A 22,619-nucleotide genomic window follows, 5' to 3' on the forward strand; every position below is an offset into this window, starting at 1 on the left:
AATATTGAAAGTAGTGGATCATTATCTTAGAAGTAGGTACAAAATTATTTTATTAGTAACATTCGTATATGACAGAATTGGATCCGAAAATTTTGGAATAAAAGTGGAAGTTACAAAATTGTTTTACCAAGGTGGTTATATGATATATTTAGATAATCAATTAGATGCAGTTATATTTTAAGTTGGACTCAACTATTATCAACTGGACATGTTTCTAATTTAATAGTATTGATATATATATATATATATGATTTTTTTTTAATGATTTTTAAGTTAAAAGAGGTAAAATTATACGATTGGAAGATAGTGAATATAAAAAAGGTACAATGATAAGAGACATTGTTTGTTTTTTTTGTTGATGATCTTTAACAATATAGGAGATGACCATATGAGTTGTTTTTTATTCAGAAGTTACCAATTTTTTTTGTCAACATAAAAATGTCGGAAGTTACCAACTATATATAAGAAAACAAAAAAGGTAAATAAAAAATCACTATAGGTTTAAAATTAAATTGAGACAATTGTTTTTATTTAAGGAAATTGATCCAGGTAACCATGAAATAAAGCATAATTATGTATCTAACTAAAATTAAACAATTTCCACTATTGTTAAAATATATACTATATTATCATTACTTTCCGGTTGCTAAATATATAAACTTCGTCTTCTTCAATTACATACCACTATCACTATTTCTTCCAATCCACCATCACTTTTTTTGTGAAAAAAAACAATTTTAATAATTTGGGCCTCTATCACCATATCACGGTAGCTATTGTTATCACTTCTTTTATTTATTAACCAAATTTATAGTGGGCGCTTTCATATTTTTGCCATAACATCATTCAAAACACTACTATCTCTTTGATATCAGCCACCACTTTTTCCACCGTAACCACCACCACTCGTTTGTATCTATAAATTCTTGATTGTACTATGTTATTTGAATAATATATATTATAGTATTTTGTTTATTAATATTCTATTTTAATAATGTTTCATATACTATGTTCCTTTGCATCTTGATCATGATATATATGTCTCCGTGTGTTTTTTTATAAGCAGTGGAGATGATTTTTGGGTTTGTACTGCATCTCTATGAAATACCAAATAGTAAATGTCTCATTTTTTTCAGGACCTTGTCGATATTGACATATTTCGAGAAGCTAAGAGAGTGATTGACGCCCTTAAACGTAGGGAGGTAGCTAATAAAACACGCTTGAAAAAGTCTAAGAGCATCATTATTGCTGAATCTTTAACAATTGGTCCTAAAACTTTTTATTTTTATTTTTATCCGATTTAAAAAAAAAATTAAAAATGAACCAATCGCGGGCCGCCACGTTTCAGTGGGGCCCGCGAACAGTACATGGACCAAACCAAAATGTCTCTTAGTTAGGGACTTTCTCCTTCGTTCTGGTGTTTTTGTGGGCCCTCTCCTCTTAAGGACCAAACTAAAGACTGCAATAATGTTGCCCTAAGAGCATCTCCAATGGTGTTACTACCATTAGAGTTCTTAGCATTATTAAACTAATTTTTTTTTGAATAGTTAAGGATCCTAATCAAAATTCTTTCTCCAATGGTGTTCTCCAGTTTGGAGTTCTTAGGAATAAAACACAACTCTTGAATTTTCTGATTCTTCACATCCTCAATGTTGAGACTTTGAGAAGGCTAATGAATGCTTAAAGTAGAGAACTTTAGTTATATCAGACATAGACCTAAACTTACCAATAGTATGAACATATAGTGACTGAATGAAAAAGGCTAAGTTGGTGTTAGAAAAGGCTTCATATATATAAGAAAAATTTCGGGAAAGCCACACCCTCTTCATACCAGCAAAGGTTTTCAAATCACCCTAGAAAGTAAAACCAGAGACTCAAATAGTTGAGAGTCTGATATGAAATTTGAAATAACTAACTAAGATGGAGATAAAACAAGTAAGAGTACCTCCACAAATCACACCCACAAAAGAGACAATACTCAACATTCAAAGTATGACATCTCACCTGCAGGATATGGCTTCCTTTTCCTTTGTGCATTTTCATTAACAGGAACAAGCTTCCAGTTTTTTCTCTGGTTCATTATGGTTTTCCTTGCCTATTTGGTAAAATATGTAACAATTTATTTAACTCATTCAACATAAAGATAGAGACTTCCCTATATTCTAAGGTCTTGGAAGCAATTGAACACAATCAGAGTCTGATTCACAAAGCATTGGTTTTTAAGTTTGATGTATAAAGATTATAGAGAGCATCCACATTATAAGACCCATCTTACAAATTGTATGACTATGCACAACACTAAATATCATAACAGAGCAGAGTAATAGGTGACAAGGAAAGCAGAACACATGCGTAGGCAAGAAACAAGTCTACACAATGATTTACATACCTTTCCTTGATGGTTTTTAACGAGGCAGACAAAGTAAACTTAACAAAGTCTGATAAGCGAACCAGTAACATGTCGAGCAGCTTCCATCTGTACGAACGACGAGCGTAGCTACTTCTCTACAGCGAGTGGTAGTGACACGAAACCTAACACGAGAAACTCTTAACATCTCAAGATTGCGAAAAAGGTATTGAGCTTTAAGAGAGAGAGAGAGAGAGAGAGAGAGAGAGAGAGAGAGAGAGAGAGAGAGAGAGAGAGAGAGAGAGAGAGAGAGAGAGAGAGAGAGAGAGAGTGCGAGAAGGTTAAAGCATACCTGATGCAGATGAGGAGAACGATAGGCTATTGGATTTGATTCCACCGTGAGCATAAAAGGCGGAAGATGGTTGACGCGGGTCCGGAGTTAGGCGGAGGCACGGCGGCGAAGCTAACGACTTCACCTTCTCTGTGGTGTTGCGGCGGAGATCTCGAAGATGATGAAGCAGCAGTTCCTTTGTTTCCTTCTTCTTCTCCCATGGCTGCTCCTTCTCTCCATTACAGAATCTGGATTCGTCGTTGTACAAGAAGAAGAGTCAATGCCAAGCTGCCACGTCTATAAGGATTTGATCCTTAAAATCTTTATTTAGGGATCAATCCTTAAGTAACTAAGTGTTTATATTGTTATTATATTATTAATCCCCTAGGATTAAGAGCTAAGGATTCCTCTTCATCCCCCGTTGCGGGTGGTCTAAGGTATGTATGCTCATTCTACGTGTAATACCTGCTGATTACCAAAGCCACATGATTCCTTGAGGCAATTTATGTTCTGGTTATAAGAAGTCGACATATGTTTGAGTCTCGCTTAGTGAACTTTCAGAAGATTGCTTTCTACCATTCTCTTCGTAGCATGAAAAAGAGAAGTTGTGGTCACTGCTAATTATATTTTGGCTTCTTTTCATTCAAAGCAAACTTGAGTTCCAACTAAGGCTCCAAGGATTCATCGAGTTGGTACGAGCTAATCCTTTATGCTCGAAAGCATCTGGCACCATGGGGAGCTACCCTTATGAACGAATTGCAGCTTATTCTGGCCACTTTGGCTTTCAATAGTTATGAACTTGGACCAGTGAACTTTAATATCATTCAGACGTCCGATGCTGCGACAAGTCAATTGCATATCCAGATAAAATTGCAGTCTAGTATATGGTGATATTATTAAGAATTATTAAAAAAGAAAATATGTGTCTGCTATTTCTTACCCTAACAAATCAAACGTTTGGTCATTTATTTGCCACCAAACAGCTTTACGTTATGAATCTTTTATATGAATTAATGAATGCATATATATATATATATTTTTTTTTTATGTACATATTGAATGTGAACAACATATATTCGTTTTATATATCCATTTAGTGTTTTATACGAATGCATTTTGAATCCATTTTTACTACATTAAACGCTTAGACTTTCTTTTTTTTATCATCCAAAAATTATCATTAACAACTAAAACTTATACACATGAGTTCAAAAATCAACTGATACATAATATCATCTGAGCCATAAGCCGGAAACACACTGAAGCCAGAACCCGGAAACCCTGAAGAAAGAAAACAACCAATAAAAGAAATAAGGCATAAAACAAAAACAAACTTATATTCCAAGAGAAATACAAAATGTGATAGTTATAAATGTTCCAACTTGATTACAAAAGCTACAACAAGAAGAAGACTTAGGCTTCACTTAAATACGTATATTTAAAGGTAGGTAGATGCATTGAAGGCCACCAGAAGTATGTTTTGAATGTGTAGACTATCTTCACGTCCTCTTATTCTTGCTTCCAAACAACAACGAGAAGTAAAACAATATCCTAAAGAAGAGACCCCAAGCTAACGTAATCCACAAGCAGTCCCATTTGCTCAACTGAGAAATACCTTGCTGCAAAAGTAAGTCAGGTCCTGTTCTCAAGCATGTGGACTCCGTTATGTTTGTTCCCAAAGAGTCACTCATTGTATCTAGGAGCTTAACCTTCATCGCTTCAGGCACTTTCGCCAAAAGCGTACCATCAAATACTTGGACTCCTCTAACAAAACACCGAGATGGGTCATCAAACTCGTTGATCAAGACAGCTTCATAGGGATACTTCAACAATGAAATGTAATGAAACCATATCCAGTAGATAGGTATCCGATCCCGGTTGATGTAGAATCCACCCATCAGTAGACAGTATGAAAGATAGGCAATAGTGATCATGAAACTTATCATGACATTCGGAACCAAACCAGATACGAAGGTGACAAAAGATGATCCAGACCAAAAGCCTGCGTAGATTATGAGGCAGTAAAAGAAGAAGCTCTCTAACCCGCCGCTTAAACCAACTGTCCAGAACGTGGTTGCAGCAAATGCAATGGAGAGAGCGAGTAGCTGAGGCAATGATACAAGAGAGTGAGAGATGACATAAGAAGATGTTCTGTAGGCGTTGCGCGTTGTCTCTCTCAAGAAAATGAACCGCTCTTGGATGAAAGCAGGGACACTGTCTGCGCAGACGTAGAACATTGTGGACATGCCGTATGCAACAAAAGACATTCTCTCTTGTGCACCTCTTGGAGTATTGTCAAGCCTCCAATATACAGTAGCTAAGAGAAGACCAGTGACCATGACAGTAGCGATCCGTGTTCCCATGAGCTCAGGTGTACGCATCCAGTTTTTCATGTACCGTTTGGCTAAGATGAACGTCTCGACCAGTGGAGAGTTTGCGTATGAAGATACTGACTCCATCGAAATGGGGTTGGAACAGGTCGAGCCAGAGACTAGTTTGCCTCTTGAAACACTTGCGGTAATGGATTCTTTTAAAGACAAGCCTTGGTAAGGTGTGGTCATTGGCGTGGCTCGAGCTGATTGGTTGTGTTGCCACTTCTCGTTGAACTCTACTAACTCTCTAGCTCCTTCGGTAGACCCTTCGAGCTTTCGAACTAGGTCAAGTGTGAACTCGGTTATGTTCTCTTTCTCCGGAACTGGATGTCCGAAATCCGACAAGAATGTGGGAAGACTTGTCGGAGATCCATTGAACACACTCTTGCCACGAGACAATATGATAAGACGATCGAGCAAGTCTATGACTCGAGCGCTAGGTTGATGTATCGACATAATTACAATACTGCCACTCCTAGCTATACGTCTAAGAACCTGCACCCAGGACCGGAGGGATAATAAACATTTTAACAATTCTCTCAAATAACCATTTTTAAATTTTTGTCACAAAATACGTTAGTATTAATAAAAAAAATTGATAAATTTGGAGAATAAGGCAAATGTTTCATCCGGCTGCTTTACCTGCACCACCATAAACGCGTTGGTGGAGTCCAACCCTGAAGTAGGTTCGTCGAGGAACAAGACAATAGGATCATGGATAATATCGATCCCGATCGAAACACGCCGCCGCTCTCCGCCGGAGACTCCACGGTGTCCTTCATCTCCTATTATCGTATCAGCCGCATTTCTAAGCCCTAACTGGTCGATTAGGGTTTCAACGCGCTCTGTTTTCTTCGACTTGGACAAGCTTCTTGGGAGACGAAACTCGGAAGCGAACATTAGGGTTTCTTTGACGGTGAGCATCGGGAACAAGAGGTCGTCTTGCATCACGTACGCTGATATCACTTTTAGCATACGAGTTTGTAGAATCTTCTCTCCGTTTAGAGTTACCGTGCCTCTCAAGTTACTCACTCTTCCCGCCAAAGCGTCTATCAAGGTGGACTTCCCAGCTCCGCTTGCTCCGAGAACGGCGAGGATATCGCCGTTGCAAGCTTCGCCGGAAACACCGTCAAGCAGAGTTTTCACCGGAGCCGGCGACGAGAAGTTAAACCGCAGGCGAACTTTGACGTCGTAGCTGAGATTGTTGAAGGACAAGAGAAATGGCACGGGTCGTAGTTCAGGGGAAGCGAGGTCAAGTATGTGATGAAACGAAGCTTCTTCGCCGGAATGTTTTTTCCGGTCACCGTCATCGAAGTGTTTTAGCAGTTCGCCGAGCGTCGGTGACTCGTTGCCGCCGTGGGGGGAGATTTCTTGGGATGTCGCTGAAACACGAGGCATCTTAAAGGCGCGTGTTTTATTTTTCTTGTGTTGACGTCAGTTAACGGTGTATTAACGGTGTATTCTTGGAGATGAAGCTAACAGTGAAGTATCACTGTACATGTGGAAACCCTGAGAAAACCATAAATGTATATATTCTTATATGGAAATGCTTATGGAATCTGTATTCAGTTTTCTGTAGAAAAATACAAACTAATTAATTAAAATTATGTAAGTTTAAATAAGATATGCGCAAGATGCACACGAAAATCATATAATACGGGATTTTTTTTTTTATATCGGTGAGTCAAGATTGATAAATTAGTTTATTAAAGTTTTCTAAAGATCATGAGTCATTATAAAGAAGTAGAAATGTAGAACTACTATTTGCTCAATTTAGGAAATTGTAAACTTACTTGTTAAAATCTCAGTAATCTTCTCTCTGGGAGCCAAAACAATACCTGCAGTTCAGATTTTTTTTTTTGGGGGGTATGAACATAGCACTATCTCTCTCTCTTTCCTATTTATAAGAAAAAGAGAGAACTCATTTATTAATTTTATGCAAAAAATTAAATCCAAAATAAATAAAATAAAAAAGAAATGAGAAACATATCTTTTAAATAGTACAGCATGTTTAATGGGGGGGGGGGGGGGGGGATTCTTACCAGGGGGTTAGCAAAATATAAGAATCCCACCCTAAGAACCTCCATTTACGAGACAATAACATAACGATGTATAAAAGAAAAAAAATAACAATGAGCAAATTGCTATCTTTTGTTGCCATTATGGTCTTAAATTAATATCTCATACATATTAATAGAGAAACATTTAAAATGCTATAATATGTATTAATTAAAAAAATGTTATGTTGAGTCGTCACGTAGTTGGAATGCTAATTTTACTTACGTGACGGCTTGATAATCAATTAAAAATTTTGTTAGTCCAAAATTAAATTGATATAGAAAGTTATATTATATATTATGACCATTATGGACCATTCATTTATCAAATTGAAATTTATTATATATTCTGTTATTAAATAAAACCTACGGAATTACCTAATGTGATTAAAATATATATGACAATTAATTATTTTAAATAATAAAAATTTGCTAACAATTTAATTACTTTCTATCATTTTTTTAATTCTTTATTACTAAAATAAATTACACAATTACATTAATCATATAAGAAAATTTTAGTTTTTTTGTATATGTTGTATTTTTAATGTTTCAAAACGAGTATAAATTACTAAAACTGTTAAAAATCTCACATAAACTTTTGTGATCAATGTTTATTTTTTTCTATAATAAGATACAATTATTATAAAATAACAAGAATAAATAATTTTATTTAATAGGTGTTTGTGTTGATATATATATATCCTTTAAATTAAACTATACATCATATGAAAATACATGCTTATGTTTTGATATTTGCATTGAACATATATTGAAAATTTAATATTTAATTTTTTAAATCTTCATTTTTAATGATTATAAATTATTGAAACCACTAAACATTCCACATTAGAAACAAATCGTTAAATATGCAAAGAATCATAAAATTATATTAGTAGAAACCTCATTTAATAAATATTCATATTAATAATATACTATATATCTATATTAATATCATTTAAGTTTTGTTTTATATCATATATAATAGACAAGATTGATTGTTTTGATTAAATTAGCTTAAAATTGCGAATAAACAAGAGCAGCCGTTTGATTTATATGCGTACGTCAATTTATTACATAATATTAAATGATTTCTTAGTTATTTAATATATACTAATTATTTTATTATTTCATAATATGCACAAAACATATAAGTAATAAATATAAAATATTTATTCTGCTCAAGGCGTGTATCTTAACCTTAGTATGTATCTCTTTAATGATTTTAAATCTTAAACATTTTCTAAATCTTAGGCCAAAACAAAAGAACAAAAGGAGAATAAATTCAAAAATCAATATTTATATCGAGTAATAACCAAAATGAAAAAACGATACAAAAAGGAGAAAAATATTGAAGATAGACATAATTGGCACGTGAACGTAAACTTCTCATAAATGTAATTAACTTTTAAATTATTAAATCATGATATAACACCGAGCTGACATAGTGTCATTGTAATCAAATAGTAGGCTTGAGATTCTTCGGTCTAAACGTTAGGTTCTTATGCGATAAGTGATTTTTTGACCTAAAATAGTTTTTAAAAATAGGATCAGCTCATCAGTAAACAAATTATGTAATTAACAAAAAAAATAAAAAAAATTGTTTAAGGGCCAAAAATATTAATTCAATCAAGAATATAAATTTTATTTTTTCATACGATATTTCTTAAATAATTTTCATATAAATTTATCATACGTAAATCGCATGTCTTATCCTATTTCAGAGTATTTCGTATACACAAAATTTTATTTTAGAATTTCTTTGAGTCGGATTATAGTACTATTTTGTCTTTATAAATCCAATAATTAGATATCGTAATCATATAATTTTTTACTTCTGCTAATTAGGAAGTGATATAGGGTTTTTAAAGCCTGAGTAATGTTTCTAAATTGAATGTAGCCTCGAAAAAAACCATTCATGAAAGATTTCTGTAAATATAATTTAAGTGTGTTGACATGTTAACTATTTATATAGAAATGATTTTTTCTACACAATTTGTTTTTGTTGTATGAATTTTTGTATATATTAAGTATCTAGAATCAAATTCATACGTGAGAACAGAAATTAAAAAAGTATGATATAGCGTAAATTTATATAAAAAATAGATTAGACGAACAAAATTTTATGTGGCGACTCATCAATCATCAACTGATATTTAAAGATAGTATTGGCCAAGAGTTTTTTCAGAATATTAAGTCATAGAGAATTATATCGTTAATGGTAGTTTGTTGCGATCACTCACAGAGCCATGCCTAGTAAACAAATTTTGAAGCTTTGGATCATGGCCAGTGCCAGTTTTACTGGTGTGCGTGCATTTCCACTGGATCCCACACCTTTAATTAATTTTTCTTTGGGTGAATTGGTTTAAAACCCTAAAAAAATGAAAATACCAATGATGTGACTAGTTTGTGTTTATGGAAAAAGGTATAAAATTGTGGGATTTAGAGTATTTTTAATTAGGGTAAAAGTTTAGTGTATGGGGTGCAATTTCTCTTTTCCTTTTATGTTTTAGTGTCCAAGTCCTTTTTTAAATTACCAAATAGGTTTAAAATTTCAAAAAAATAATAATAATATATACACCATATTTTATTTTTATTTTGTATCTAATAGCACAAGGTCCAAACAACTTTTGAGCCGGGGTCTGCTATGACATCATTTTTATGTAAAATGTAAAGGCATATACATATAAAATATTATGGTTCATCGGTAAAACACTCATTTAATAAGTTTTTCCAACTGAACTAGGTTAAGTACCATTTTCAAGACTTTTTCTGAAGTCATACTTAACTTTATAAACTAATAAATTGCAATTATATTTTATTTTATTTTAAAAACTGAAATATCCTGCTAAAAGCCTTTTCTACATTTTATTGTTTATTTTTAGTAAACTAAGCCTTGTAATAGAAAATATTTGGATCTTATACCTAAATCACTATTAATATTTTGACAATTAATTTCTCTTCATATATTATTTTATTCTAAAAACTTCAAAACTAGAATAAATAATACATATATAAAACTTGTATTGATATATTAATTTCTTATTTTAAAAATAAAACAAAATAAAAAATTTAAAGACGGATAGTCTAGCACATAGTGTTATGAAACAACCGTCTTATGTCATTCACATGGACGTGGAACCACCGATTTGGTTTACAAAGTCAATACGAATCTGTTTAAGTTGATGAAAAAAAACTTGTAAAACTTTTTCAATAAAACTTGTTTCACAAAAAATATTTATTATTATATTATAAAAAATTAAATATTAGTTTATCTGCCTTATGGCATCAAAAGTTGTAAGCATGGCATGACAATGGTGAACTCTTCCACCAAGTGTGTAAAGGTATAACGGTGTATACGTGTATTTTGAAGATAATAGTTTTAGACGAATGAACTAAATCAAGGAATGTTAGTTATCAGATTACGTATTTAGGTTCACTTCTAGTATATCTTAAAAAGGAAACAAAAATTTGTATGGGTAATGGGGCCATGAAGTTATTATGTTTGTGTACTAGTTAGGCTAGTAATTGATTTGTGTGTATAGCTTTTTTGTTTTTAACGTGTGTTTTTGTATGGCTGTCTTAACTTTTAAAAGGAAACATAGTAAATGCAGAGCTATAATTGGTGTGGAGAATAATTGGGCCACGGAGTTATATTCATGTGGCTCGGAGGAGACTACGATAAAAAAATCTGACACAGATCACCTCTTCGGGTATAATAACCCAGTAGCTTAAGACATGAGCAATTGCACAGAATAAATGTTATATATAAACATAATTTTTATTTATTATTATTTATTGTATTCATTTACATATATGGTATATAATTAAATTTCAATGAAATAAATATATATAAAATATATTTTAATATAAATATTTATTGGCCAAGTTTCAAATATTTATTATTGATAATTTATACTCATGATAAACACAAAATTTCTAATGAAAATTTTAAAACTAAAATATTAAGATTTCAATATTTTTTCAATACAAATATTTATTATTTTAAGCTGTATTAATATATAATATGAATGTCTAGTAAATGAGACTTCATGTTCATACGATTTATGATCATTTGTATCTTGTTATTACAAAAAAAATCATTGATCACAAAATTTTAGTGCGAGACATTTAACGTTTTTAGTAATTTATAGTCGTTTTAAAAATTCAAAATATAACATAAAAATGTAACCTTTTATTATATAGTTAATGTAGTTGTTTAATATTTTTTAATAATATAAAATTAAACAAAAAGAGCTAAGATACAAAAATTGTTATCAAATATTTATTATTCATAATCATTAATTGTCATATATATGTTAATCATATTAGACAATTCCGTAGCTTTTATTTAAGGAAAGTTCGAGATTATTCTTTTGTATACTATTTATCAATTTAATAGTTAGTTTAATAAAAATATATAATATAAGTTAAGATGAACCAACCTATTTCTCTAAAAATTCTAAATTTCATTCTCATGGTGACACGTGATACAAAACAATGTTGTAATGTTTCTCAATTAAACCGGGGCTTCTAGTTCTAGTGGTAAATGGCTTACAATTATGAGTACCCCCGATGACTTATAATTGTGAGTACCGTCACCTGAGTTCGAATCCCGGCCACTTGGGAATTAACATTTAGGCATCGCCAGAGACAGAGGACCGACACGTGGCAATACGTGACTAGTCTAGATCACTTTTGTGGGACCAGGATACCTCTGTATAATTCAAAAAAAAAAAATTTCTCAATTAATATATAAAAAATGTCAATGCTTCACTTTATCTTTCTTTTTAAAATAAAATCATTCAATAACAAAATTGAATTATATTTCAATGTTATATTATTTTGGAGTGAAAAACAGAGTGATAAACAAAAAAATAAATGAACTAATTTATTTACAGGTTAAGCTCATTTTTATAGTACCACTTAAGTATTTTTAATCTAAACTTTATTTTATAAAGAAAAAAAAAATATCATGATCTAAAAATGGTACCTTGGAATAGTAAAAAAGAAAACAACCAAAAAACTTGAAGATAAATGAATCAAGTTGGTTTATTAGGATTTTAAAGGTAACATGAAGTTCTTTGGTTCTTTCAACATTTTGTGTTCCTGAACTTTTTAGATTATCTTCAATAGTTAAATAGTCAACTAATAAAGAGATAATATTTTCGACGGAAACTAATAAATAAAATTATAACGATAAAATTTATAGGTAGAAAGATAGAATAATTAAATATCACATATAAAATTTCTCGAAACAAACATATAATTTGTTTTTGCCCAAGAGCGTGCGAGAGGAAGACAACCATATAGATAGATATTTGCTCTCGGTATTCACGGCTCGAGGGGAGTACCAATCGACATCAAAATCGTGAAGCATGTGAGTACTGTATATTAGTGATAACGCTTTACTTGGAAGAAAATGCATTTTAGCGTTAGCATTTAAATCTGACCAACCATTTCCAATCTACTTTATCAACCAAATCCCTATATATTAATCATAGAGCATTACAACATGTTTTCGTAGCCACGTATCATCACGAAGATGATTTTTAAAATTTTTAGAAAAAATAAATTGGTCCATATAAACATATAGTATATTTTTTATTAAACTAATTATCAAATTAATTAGTAGTGTACAATAATATTTTTTCTTTCCTTAAATAAAAGTTACGAAATTACCTAATATGATTAACATATATGACAATTAATGACTATGAATAATACATATTTGATAACAGTTTTTGTATCATCTCTCTCTCTTTTGTTTAATTTTATATTATTAAAAGAAATTAAACAATCATATTAAGCATATAATAAAAAAATTTAGATTTTTTCTTATATGTTATATTTTGATTTTTTTAAAACGGTTATAAATTACAAAAAAATGGTAAATGTCTCACATTAAAAATTTTGTGATCAATGGTTTAACTTTTTTTTTGTTCCAGCAAGATACAAATGATCATATATCGTAGGAGTGGGTGTTCAGATACTCGTTCGGGTTTATATCGGGTATGTAGGATTTTCGGGTATTTCAGTATAAAGGTATTCAAACCGTTCGGCTATTTCGACCCTTCGGATCGGGTTCGGATATTTTGGATCGGGTTCAGATATTTAAATTTTTAATAAAAAATAAATAAATTATTCATTGCTTATGTTTTTTTCGTATTTAAAATATACATTTAACTTAACATGTTTTTTAATTTTTATAAAGATTAAACTATTAATAGACTTGTAGATAAAACTTTAAAAATAGAAAGATACTAATTTAGTTATTGTTTTGAAATTTTAGATGCAACTTCTATTAATGCAAGAAACAAGAGCTTGATATGTATTTTAAGTGAGTAACAAATGATTTTGTCTATAATTATATGTATATTATCTAATTTTGAGCAATGTGCAGCATTAATATGAATATTTTGAATAAAATGAGAAAAGTAAACTAAAAAATATATGGTTAAGTATGCTTATGTTTAGTTATCTTTGGATATCCGTTCGGGTTCGGATATTACCCGTTCGGGTTCGGATATTACCAGTTTTGGTTCAGATATCCATTATCTCCGAATTCAATAACCGTTAGAGTATTTTACTACTTCGATTCGGATTTTCGGATCGGATTCAGATACGGGTTCAGGTATCGGTTAAAATGCCAAGTCCTAAAAAAATTGTATGAATATGAAGTCTCAATAATAAATATTCATATTATATATATATATATATATTAATATCATTTGAAATAAATTATACTATATTAAAATATGTTAATTTCAAAATTTTGCAGCAAAAAATTATTGAGATCTTAATATTTAATTTTGAAATTTGTATTGAAAAATCTCACATTAAAAGTTTTGTGATTAACGGTTTAAATTTTTGTTACATCAAATATACAAATGTTAAGAAATCATATGAGTAGGAAGTGTGAATAATAAATAATTATATTAAAATATAATATGTAAGTATGTTAATATCACTAAAGTTTAATCTATACCATATAAAGTAAATAAAATTGTTGTTTTGATTTATTTACCAAAAACGTATTGTAAATTAACAAAAGGTATTGATTTTGATTTATGTGCTTACTCTAATGTGTATACTCTTATGCATACAAATTATTTTTAAAATAGGTGGTTTCTAATATCTTATTTGATCCTCACAATCCGAGAAACACACTTTTTTAAATTGAAGTGCTTTTTAATATTGGAAACACTATATATATATATATTATTTCATTCAGATTAAATAATTTAGTCTTAATTTTTATTCCTAAAATAAAATATCATGACAAGATTTCAATCACTTTCTTTTGAGTTTATTCGAAGAATGAGAGATTTGGTCATTCGTCTAATATATATTTTCTCTCTAATACTATATAAAGCTATTATAATTGTAAGAATGAGAGAGTTGAATTATTTATTATAAGTTTTCTAGTTTATCATTTAAAAAATCAAACAGTTCTTAGTTTATACATAGTCTACATATAGTAGAATGGTAAGTATTATATATATATATTTATATGTATACTCTTAAGTAACTAAACCTCAAAATCATAGGCTAATAAAATAAGTAATTTGTTTTGTTGTTTTAAAATTAACTCGTGAATATATACTAGATATGCATTTATATTTCGAGTCTGAACTTATATTCAATAACACCTTGATATATTAAATTTTAACACCTTAATATATTAAATTTAAACACTAACCTGTTAATAAAGTTTGTTGGTGATTTTCTTCAAAATTTTGATTATTAGATATGTATATGGAGTGAAACTAATCTTTGCAGATTTTCATCTTTTTAAATTGACACTTATGTAATTCACCAAATTCATAAAAGAAGTTAAAAAAAAAACTAAATTCACATCAATGAAAGAGAGAGGAGAACAAAAGTATAATTTTATAGAGGGTAGAAAATGAAATCACTTATGCAGAATCAATAGTAAACAAATCGAGAGCAGAAAACCTAAGCTCTCTTCGTCATTATACAATCGATGTTGCATATTTGGTTTTGGTGTTTGTGTGAGCCGAAAAACTTAATTTATTTTTATGCATATAAAGTCTTAAAAATAATTAAAATGAGATGTAATACGTTAACTCTTTAACAACGATGATACATTTAAGAGACCAACATTTGTATTCGTCATTTTACAATCGATAAAGATTGTAGTATTGCAAAATGTTCAAATCATTTAATAAATAAATATTATTATAATAACTCACTCCGCGTGTACGCACAAATTATCATCTAGTATTGCTTAAATGAAAAGTTTACAGATTATCATCTAGTATTTGCTTAATTGAAAAGCTCGCCACTCTTTCAAAATACTCTTTTGGAAATATGACTCATTTCCAAAACTGATGATACAATCACAGACTATAGAGCTCATATATACTATACCAATTGATATTTGGAGTGTTTGCATTGGATATGGCGATAGAAATGATGATAATCAAGAGAGTGACAATTGGTTCCTTTTGTCCAAAAAAATAAAATATTTTTAAACCAATTTGAACAGTTATATCCACTTTCTTTAACCGACCAGACTTAAATTACCGAATCAATAGGTCGACCGTGGTTGAACACAGTGGTGGAGCCACTTTGGTAGGAGGGGGGTCAGTTGCCCCAGGCGGAGTCCAAGGCACCGACTTCACCCCGTTCTCCTGCTGCTGTCGCTGCTTCTCGCCAGTCATGCTCTTAGCCGTCTCTAAGAAAAATTAAGAACCGTCTCTTAAATAAGAGATATAAGAGCCGTCTCTTACCCAAAAAATGTTTAAAAAAAGTCAAATCATAAGTTAAGAACCCCGGCTAAGAGACTGGGGTTAATCATGCTCTAAGAACTCCCATTAATCATGTTCTTAGGTCATGCTGAAATTTTATTTCTAAAATCAGGTATTTTGAATTTTTCAACTCCTGCTGGCCATCCTTATAATTTTCCCTATATTTTTAAGATTTTCAATCCGGATATCGGTTCGGTTAAGGTTCGGTTTTTTTTGGTTTTTGGTATTTCGGTTAGTAAAATATAACTACCATTCTAAATCCATATTTACTTTGGTTCGGTTGGGTTTATATACCGTCGGTTTTCGGTTTATTCGGTTTTATACCAAAAAACATAATTATTTAGTTTGAGATCATATTATATGAATTTTAGAATCATATTGTCAACACAATCATTTATTAAAAATATATTACATGTTCAAATAAATAAACAAAAAAAGTAAAAATGCTTCTACCATCAAATAAAATAATCAAATCTATAACTAAAATCAACGCTTGAAATTTTGAAAATATAAATATAAAACAAAACAGAAACATGAAAGAAAAGTTTTTCCACTCTTCCATATTAGTGTTCATTAAAGTCATGTTTTTTCAATTGAACACGAAACTCTGTTTGTTTACAGATAAGAAAAAAGTTATTAAAATTTTCTATTAATTATTGTCCATCAAATTTATAATCTTCATATTAATTTAGTGAAGACTAAAATAAAGCAAAAAAATCAAAAGAAGACTTAGAAAATAAGATGCCTGAATTGCGATGTATTGTTATTTAATTATAGTTCAAGTGTTTTACAAATTAAAGTTCTTTATTACTATAAAATTATGGTAATAGTTATTAACACAAATTTAACTTATGTAACAAATATATTTTCATGTATTGTTATAAAATAGATACATATTTACATGTTTCTACTTTTAATCGGTTTTGTTCGGTTTATTCGGCTTAATCGGTTATATACCAAACCATATCCAAATCCTACGGTTTTTATAAAATTATATTCATTCGGTTTATATGATATATACCAAAACCAAACCATATTGTCTATTTCGGTTTGGTTCGGTTCGGTACGATTCTGTTTTACCATATTGAACAGCCCTACATAGTCTCTTCGAAAAGTCTTATCGGTGTTAATGCCGATCTCCCTGGTCTAATTGGCTGTTTAGCCACATCCAGCTTCTCAACGGACAATGCCGCATTCCAAACCTTTTCGTTTGGCTTCATCAATGTTGATTCCGACTATTTCATGTTCGCTGGAGCATCTGTTTCAAAGGTACAAGTGGATTTCTTTTCAGATGTTTCTTTACAATGAGCAAGTCTCCATGTAACATCTCTATCCTTTTTTTTTATCGTTCTACTTTTGTTGTTCGTCATATCCTTGAGTTTCACTTTGGTTGTTATCGATTTATTTTTACTCCGGTTGGAATTAATTAAGCATATTGCGTCTTTAATATACTGTGTTGCAAAAAAACAAGGAAGAAATTTGAGTAACATTAAATTAAAATGTTAAGCATGGATTCACTTGTAGACGATGGTGAGTAGATATTAAATGTCTAAGATGATGGTGGCTCGATTGTGTATGCCCTCTTGGTCTTCATGTATAGGAGCACAACATTCAATATATTATACTTTGATCTCCAATATGGCAATATGATAATGATTTAGTTAGCTAATCTGATATTTACTAAAACATAATGACTTTAGTAACTAAGTGGATTTGATTTTAACGACTCAGCATCAAGATCAATTGATAATATAGTTTTGATTTATTTGATCCAGTTTCATGAGATTATTCAATTATTCTTACGAGTAGAAGCAAATAAAAACATGTGATGTGAACTAAACAACATGATTAGATATAGAAACATAAAGCCCTCAAAGACGACCAAGAAAAACCTCCCACACAATCAGTTCTCTTTGGCCAACTTATCTCCGAGGGAGACATCGTTAGCTTCATCTTGATTATCAGTCTTTGTTGCATCTTTTTCGACCTTGTTCTCCTTCATCAGCTGAGATAATCTCTCGGCAAGACTCAACCTAGCCCCAGGAGATACACCCTTCTTTCCTATGATCGATTCAAGAACTGCCTCTGCCAACAATTTATTCTCGATTACGGCTTTTCCGGTTTTAGGAATACTATCGTCTTTCGAAAACCCAATCTGCAAACATTTTAATTCACAACAAAGAGATGTCATAAAGTTTTTTCAAAGGTATCACGTATGTAGACAGACTACTATATCTTCAAACGTCAATTGCGTTCACACCTAAACAAACTTAAATGAAAACACAATTTTTACTCAAATATACATGTTTCAAACGTCATCTCTACATTAGCTTCTATATGTAAACAAACTTTTTTTTTAAAGTCACAATTACGTAAACATACTCCTCTTAAGAGGTAAACACACATATTCTGTTTTTTTTTATAATGTGAAGAAGTTACCCGAAACCTGAAACTACGAACTACTAAGGCACTAACACGTAATATTAATTCTGTTTTCAGGCGTCAACTCGATTACGTGACCTCTACAGGCTTTGCGTATAATATTTTTCCAGTTGCTATGATAATTACAGTTGGTCACATTTGCATTTATGATGCCAAAAGCTATGGTTCTATATGTAAGAACAAAATCATACTATATAACATGTAAACGCAAGCGCACAAGTCAATGTTATAAAGAATTTTTGTGAAAATTACCGTGAGAGAGCCGTTAGGGGAGAGAGCAAAGAGAATCGAAGCACCAGGAGGGAACGTTTGGTCCTTGAAGACCTCCAAAAACTTCTTCACAGCTTTAGCTTCAGAGTCTGTGTAAATACCTAACGATTTCCATATCGCCACACAGTTCTCCGTTACTTTCTCTGAATACTGCTGTCCTGTTAACGGTAGCTTCATCGTCACCTTAATAAACTTCTCAAACGAACCTAATTAAGAGTTAAACGAAAAGGTTATTAATTAATGACGGTCAATACAAATGGCCCTTATTACTTAAAAACACTTTGATATGACGTAGCTTTCTAAAAAAGAAACACTTTGATATAAGTCATATGACGTGTGTCTTAAGTAAGTGGTGTAAGGAAGTACCCGTGACGATTTCACGGAAAAAAGGGACGGATTCTGTTAGCTCCTCTGTGGTTTTGCCTTTCCACTTAACGGAAAGTGACGGGACGGCGACAGCATCTAGGTAAACACCGATGACCGTGAAGATCACGAATTTTCCGTGGATATCCAAACCTCGCACACCTGCGTAGAAAAATAAAAATAAAAATAAACATCATAGATTTAAAAGAAAAGAAAAAAAAGAAGGCAAGCGTAGTCGAACCTGCGCCACCGAGGAAGAGGGGATTGGAGGAAGCCGGTGAGATGACTGAGGGTGGAAAAGTAACGGAGTCTACTTGAAGTTTGGTGACGGAGGGTAACGGTGTTGGACAGTGGGAAGAAGACATGGTTTGAGTTTGGGGTTAGGTTTGAATGTTTGATGGTAATAATGTAAGAGAAGAGGGAGGAGGTAGGTAGCAAGAGTTGCGATTACGAGTGTTGGGTATGTAAGCACGTGAAGGAGTTAAAACGATTTTGCCCTTTAATAATTTGTATGGAAGATTCAATATGGTGGTTGAGAAAACTCTGACCCCTTTGTTTTAACAAAGGACTCACTTTATAGTATCGATGTTTTAATGATATCTATTTCGTCTCAGTTTAGGTTTAATTGGTTTTGTAAAATAGAATAATTTTAAATTTTAATTTATTCAGGATTTGATTGATTCAGTGTAGCTTTTGGTTTACTTTATCTTCGTTTTAGACAAAGAAAACTTATTTTTCTATATAAAGTAATTAATTAATTGGTATTATATTTATGTAGTTTGATTACATACCTTTTGGCTTTTGATATAAGGCTAAAAGTATCATATATGATTTAATGGAGCTTAAGTTTATTCGTTTTGGCTTGGCCTGTTTATACTAAAACCGATTAAGGGTCTGACCGGTTCAAACGCAGCGGTTGCGGTTGCGGCTGCGGACGTTTGCGGTTGTGGGTGGTTGCGGTTTCTAGCGGTTTTAAGAGATTTGTACGACTGGTTCTGCGGTTATAAATTGGTGCGTTTGCGGGATACTTATGACTGGTTAACTACCAAATACAGCAGCGGTTAAATAATAAATTAACAATATTTACATTTTATATAATTATAAAAATATCAAAAGTCATAATATTATAATAAATATGTAAATTATATTTTCAAAGTTATAGTTTTAAAATTTTAAAATTATAGAAAATATTTTTATTTTAAAATTTTATAATATTAATTAAAATATAATAGATATATTTTAGTATTTTCATAATTTTATTTTAAAAAATTTATTTTTATTTTTATTTTTGTATTTATATGGTATTTTTTTAAAAAAGAAAAAAAAATTATCCTCCCGCAACCGCCCGCAACCGCAAACGCTAACTGGAACCAGCTTTTAATTTTAAGAGGTTCGGAGCGGTTTGAAGCGATTTGTAGCGGTTTGTATGATTGTTTCGAAACACTGTCAACCGCTACCAACCGCAAAAGCTGCGTTTGCGGGTGGTAGCGGGAAAACCAATCAAGCTCTAAATGATATGTTTTAATTCAGTGATAGTTTAATATGTTTTTAACTAAAAACTCATGGTTACAAAAGTATTTTAACTCAAAGTATTTTAATGCTAATTAGATTCAGTTTGGATTATATATGATTTAGATTTTTTGTTATGTTTGAATAATGATATGTTTTTTTCTTTGCTAAACTTGTAAATATCATATTAATGATGAAAAGATTTTACAAAAAGCTAAATCTTAAGTTTGCACTACCCAGCAAAAAAGGTAAAAATAAGGCAGAGCATGAAAAAGGGTAACATACTATACATTCACTATCACAAAGACAATAGACTAGGTGTTTTGCCCGTACATGCGGGCATAATCATCTTACGAATACTTATTATTTTATATTATATTAATCCAAAAATCGGCATTATAAAACTCTAATCGGTGAACATGTTGAAGGAAAAAAATTATGGTAAATTCTTTGTTCCTCAAAATTTATATGAGTTCTATTGAGATTTTAGTCAAATTATTGAAAGGTAAATTCTACTTTTTGACCCTATAGAGGAATGAATTTATAAGAAAAAAATTCCCCTATGCAATTTTGTTAAGGAACAAATTGAACAAAAATTCATATTTTTATTTTATTTTCTCAATTCCTCAAATGAAATTTTATTTTTTATTTTGTTCATTTTTATCATTCTTCTTGTGGTCACCAACTGAACCTATAGTATTTCACAGATTAAAATTAAACTGGTTTAAAGTAAAAGCAAGAAAATTTGTTTTGAACTCAGTCACAAGTTAAGTTATTATTTATGATTTTAAATAGTTAAATCAAACATCAAATTCTTTATATATATCAAAAAAACGTTCATCAAACTATGTACTTATTATTGTGTTAAAAGTTTTAAAACACTCATATATTAGAAATAGTTTAGAAAATATTTTTATATAATTATTTTTGTTTGACTAATATTTAATTATAAATTTTTTTATATCTTAGTTTTTATTTTTATAATAAAAAATATTATTTTCAGATAGCAACACAATATATATAAGAATTCTCTTAATTTTTAAATATATTTTTACAATTTTATTATATTAGTTTATACTTAATTATTTAATATAACATTTATTTTTATTATTATTAAAATAAAATGTGTGTTTTATTATATTTAATATTCATTACGGGTTTTGTGAAAATTAATAAATATTCAGTTAAAAACTAATAATAAATCAGTGACCTATATAAAAGCTTAAAACCTAATAAAATATGACAAATAAGAAAATCAGAATTTTAATATAACATATAGATTTAAATATTATTAAACAAAAATTTGTTTTTAATTATATATAAAATTCATTACATATATTTTTTTAAATTAATAAATTAGTGATTCAGCTAAAAATTATTAATAAATCAATGACTAAGCTAAAACCTAATAAAAGCATGACAAATAAGCAAAATTGACTAAAAACAAGGAAAACATGACAAATCAGCAAAATCAAAATAATTATATATCATTACATATTTTACAGTTATATTATTTAAATTAATAAATTATGGACTCAATTAAAAATTATTAATAAATTAATGACTTAGCTTAGATCTAATTAAAACATGACAAATAAGCAAAATTATCTAAAATCATGGAAATCATGACAAGTAAGCTAAATCACTTCATAAATATTTAATTATAATTTTTTTTATATCTTAGTTTTTTATTTATATAATAAAAAATATTGTTTTCAGATAGCAACACAATATATATATAAGAATTCTCTTAATTTTTAAATATATTTTTACAATTTTATTATATTAGTTTATAATTAATTATTTAATATAACATTTATTTTTTTATTATTAAAATAAAATGTGTGTTTTATTATATTTAAAATTTATTACGGGTTTTGTGAAAATTAATAAATATTCAGTTAAAAACTAATAATAAATCAGTGACCTATATAAAAGCTTAAAACCTAATAAAATATGACAAATAAGAAAATCAGAATTTTAATATAACATATAGATTTAAATATTATTAAACAACAATTTGTTTTTAATTATATATAAAATTCATTACATATATTGTTTTAAATTAATAAATTAGTGACTCAGCTAAAAATTATTAATAAATCAATAACTAAGCTAAAACCTAATAAAATCATGACAAATAAGCAAAATTGA

General features: G+C 30.0%; 2 protein-coding genes and 1 long non-coding RNA gene across 4 annotated transcripts; all 3 read right to left on the bottom strand.

The window, feature by feature from the left end:
* Positions 1 to 1,767: 1,767 nt before the first annotated feature.
* Positions 1,768 to 3,660, bottom strand: LOC106356732. Of its 2 annotated transcripts, XR_001272148.3 has the most exons (3): positions 2,700 to 3,590; positions 2,390 to 2,532; positions 1,768 to 2,095 (listed from the first exon to the last, which is right to left on the bottom strand). It is a non-coding gene; the product is annotated as an uncharacterized LOC106356732 (long non-coding RNA). The 2 variants fall into 2 exon arrangements; XR_007315028.1 differs by having other exon boundaries at positions 1,768 to 2,532; positions 2,700 to 3,660.
* A 336-nt stretch (positions 3,661 to 3,996) lies between these two features.
* On the bottom strand, positions 3,997 to 6,980 carry LOC106352890 (ABC transporter G family member 18). The gene is made up of 3 exons (XM_013792537.3): positions 6,844 to 6,980; positions 5,693 to 6,559; positions 3,997 to 5,545 (listed from the first exon to the last, which is right to left on the bottom strand). Exons 2-3 carry the CDS (start codon positions 6,446 to 6,448, stop codon positions 4,178 to 4,180), a joined length of 2,124 nt encoding a protein of 707 aa, XP_013647991.2. The 5' UTR covers positions 6,449 to 6,559; positions 6,844 to 6,980; the 3' UTR covers positions 3,997 to 4,177.
* Positions 6,981 to 17,620: 10,640 nt separating this feature from the next.
* On the bottom strand, positions 17,621 to 19,496 carry LOC106352891 (chalcone--flavanone isomerase). The gene is made up of 4 exons (XM_013792538.3): positions 19,198 to 19,496; positions 18,960 to 19,118; positions 18,576 to 18,799; positions 17,621 to 18,036 (listed from the first exon to the last, which is right to left on the bottom strand). Exons 1-4 carry the CDS (start codon positions 19,319 to 19,321, stop codon positions 17,785 to 17,787), a joined length of 759 nt encoding a protein of 252 aa, XP_013647992.2. The 5' UTR covers positions 19,322 to 19,496; the 3' UTR covers positions 17,621 to 17,784.
* Between the last annotated feature and the right edge of the window lie 3,123 nt (positions 19,497 to 22,619).

Source organism: Brassica napus, chromosome A7 (genome assembly GCF_020379485.1).
Source record: "Brassica napus cultivar Da-Ae chromosome A7, Da-Ae, whole genome shotgun sequence".
In the NCBI taxonomy this organism is placed as follows: domain Eukaryota; kingdom Viridiplantae; phylum Streptophyta; class Magnoliopsida; order Brassicales; family Brassicaceae; genus Brassica; species Brassica napus.

Bases quoted from the DNA above. Each gene is read 5' to 3' on its own strand.
- LOC106352890 (XM_013792537.3), bottom strand. From the start codon at position 6,448: ATGCCTCGTGTTTCAGCGACATCCCAAGAAATCTCCCCCCACGGCGGC. The intron at 5,546-5,692 runs GTAAAGCAGCCG...TCCTGGGTGCAG, and splicing joins ACGCGTTTATGGTGGTGCAG to GTTCTTAGACGTATAGCTAG.
- LOC106352891 (XM_013792538.3), bottom strand. From the start codon at position 19,321: ATGTCTTCTTCCCACTGTCCAACACCGTTACCCTCCGTCACCAAACTT. The intron at 19,119-19,197 runs GTTCGACTACGC...TTTTCTACGCAG, and splicing joins CCTCTTCCTCGGTGGCGCAG to GTGTGCGAGGTTTGGATATC. The intron at 18,800-18,959 runs GTACTTCCTTAC...ACTCTTAATTAG, and splicing joins TTTCCGTGAAATCGTCACGG to GTTCGTTTGAGAAGTTTATT.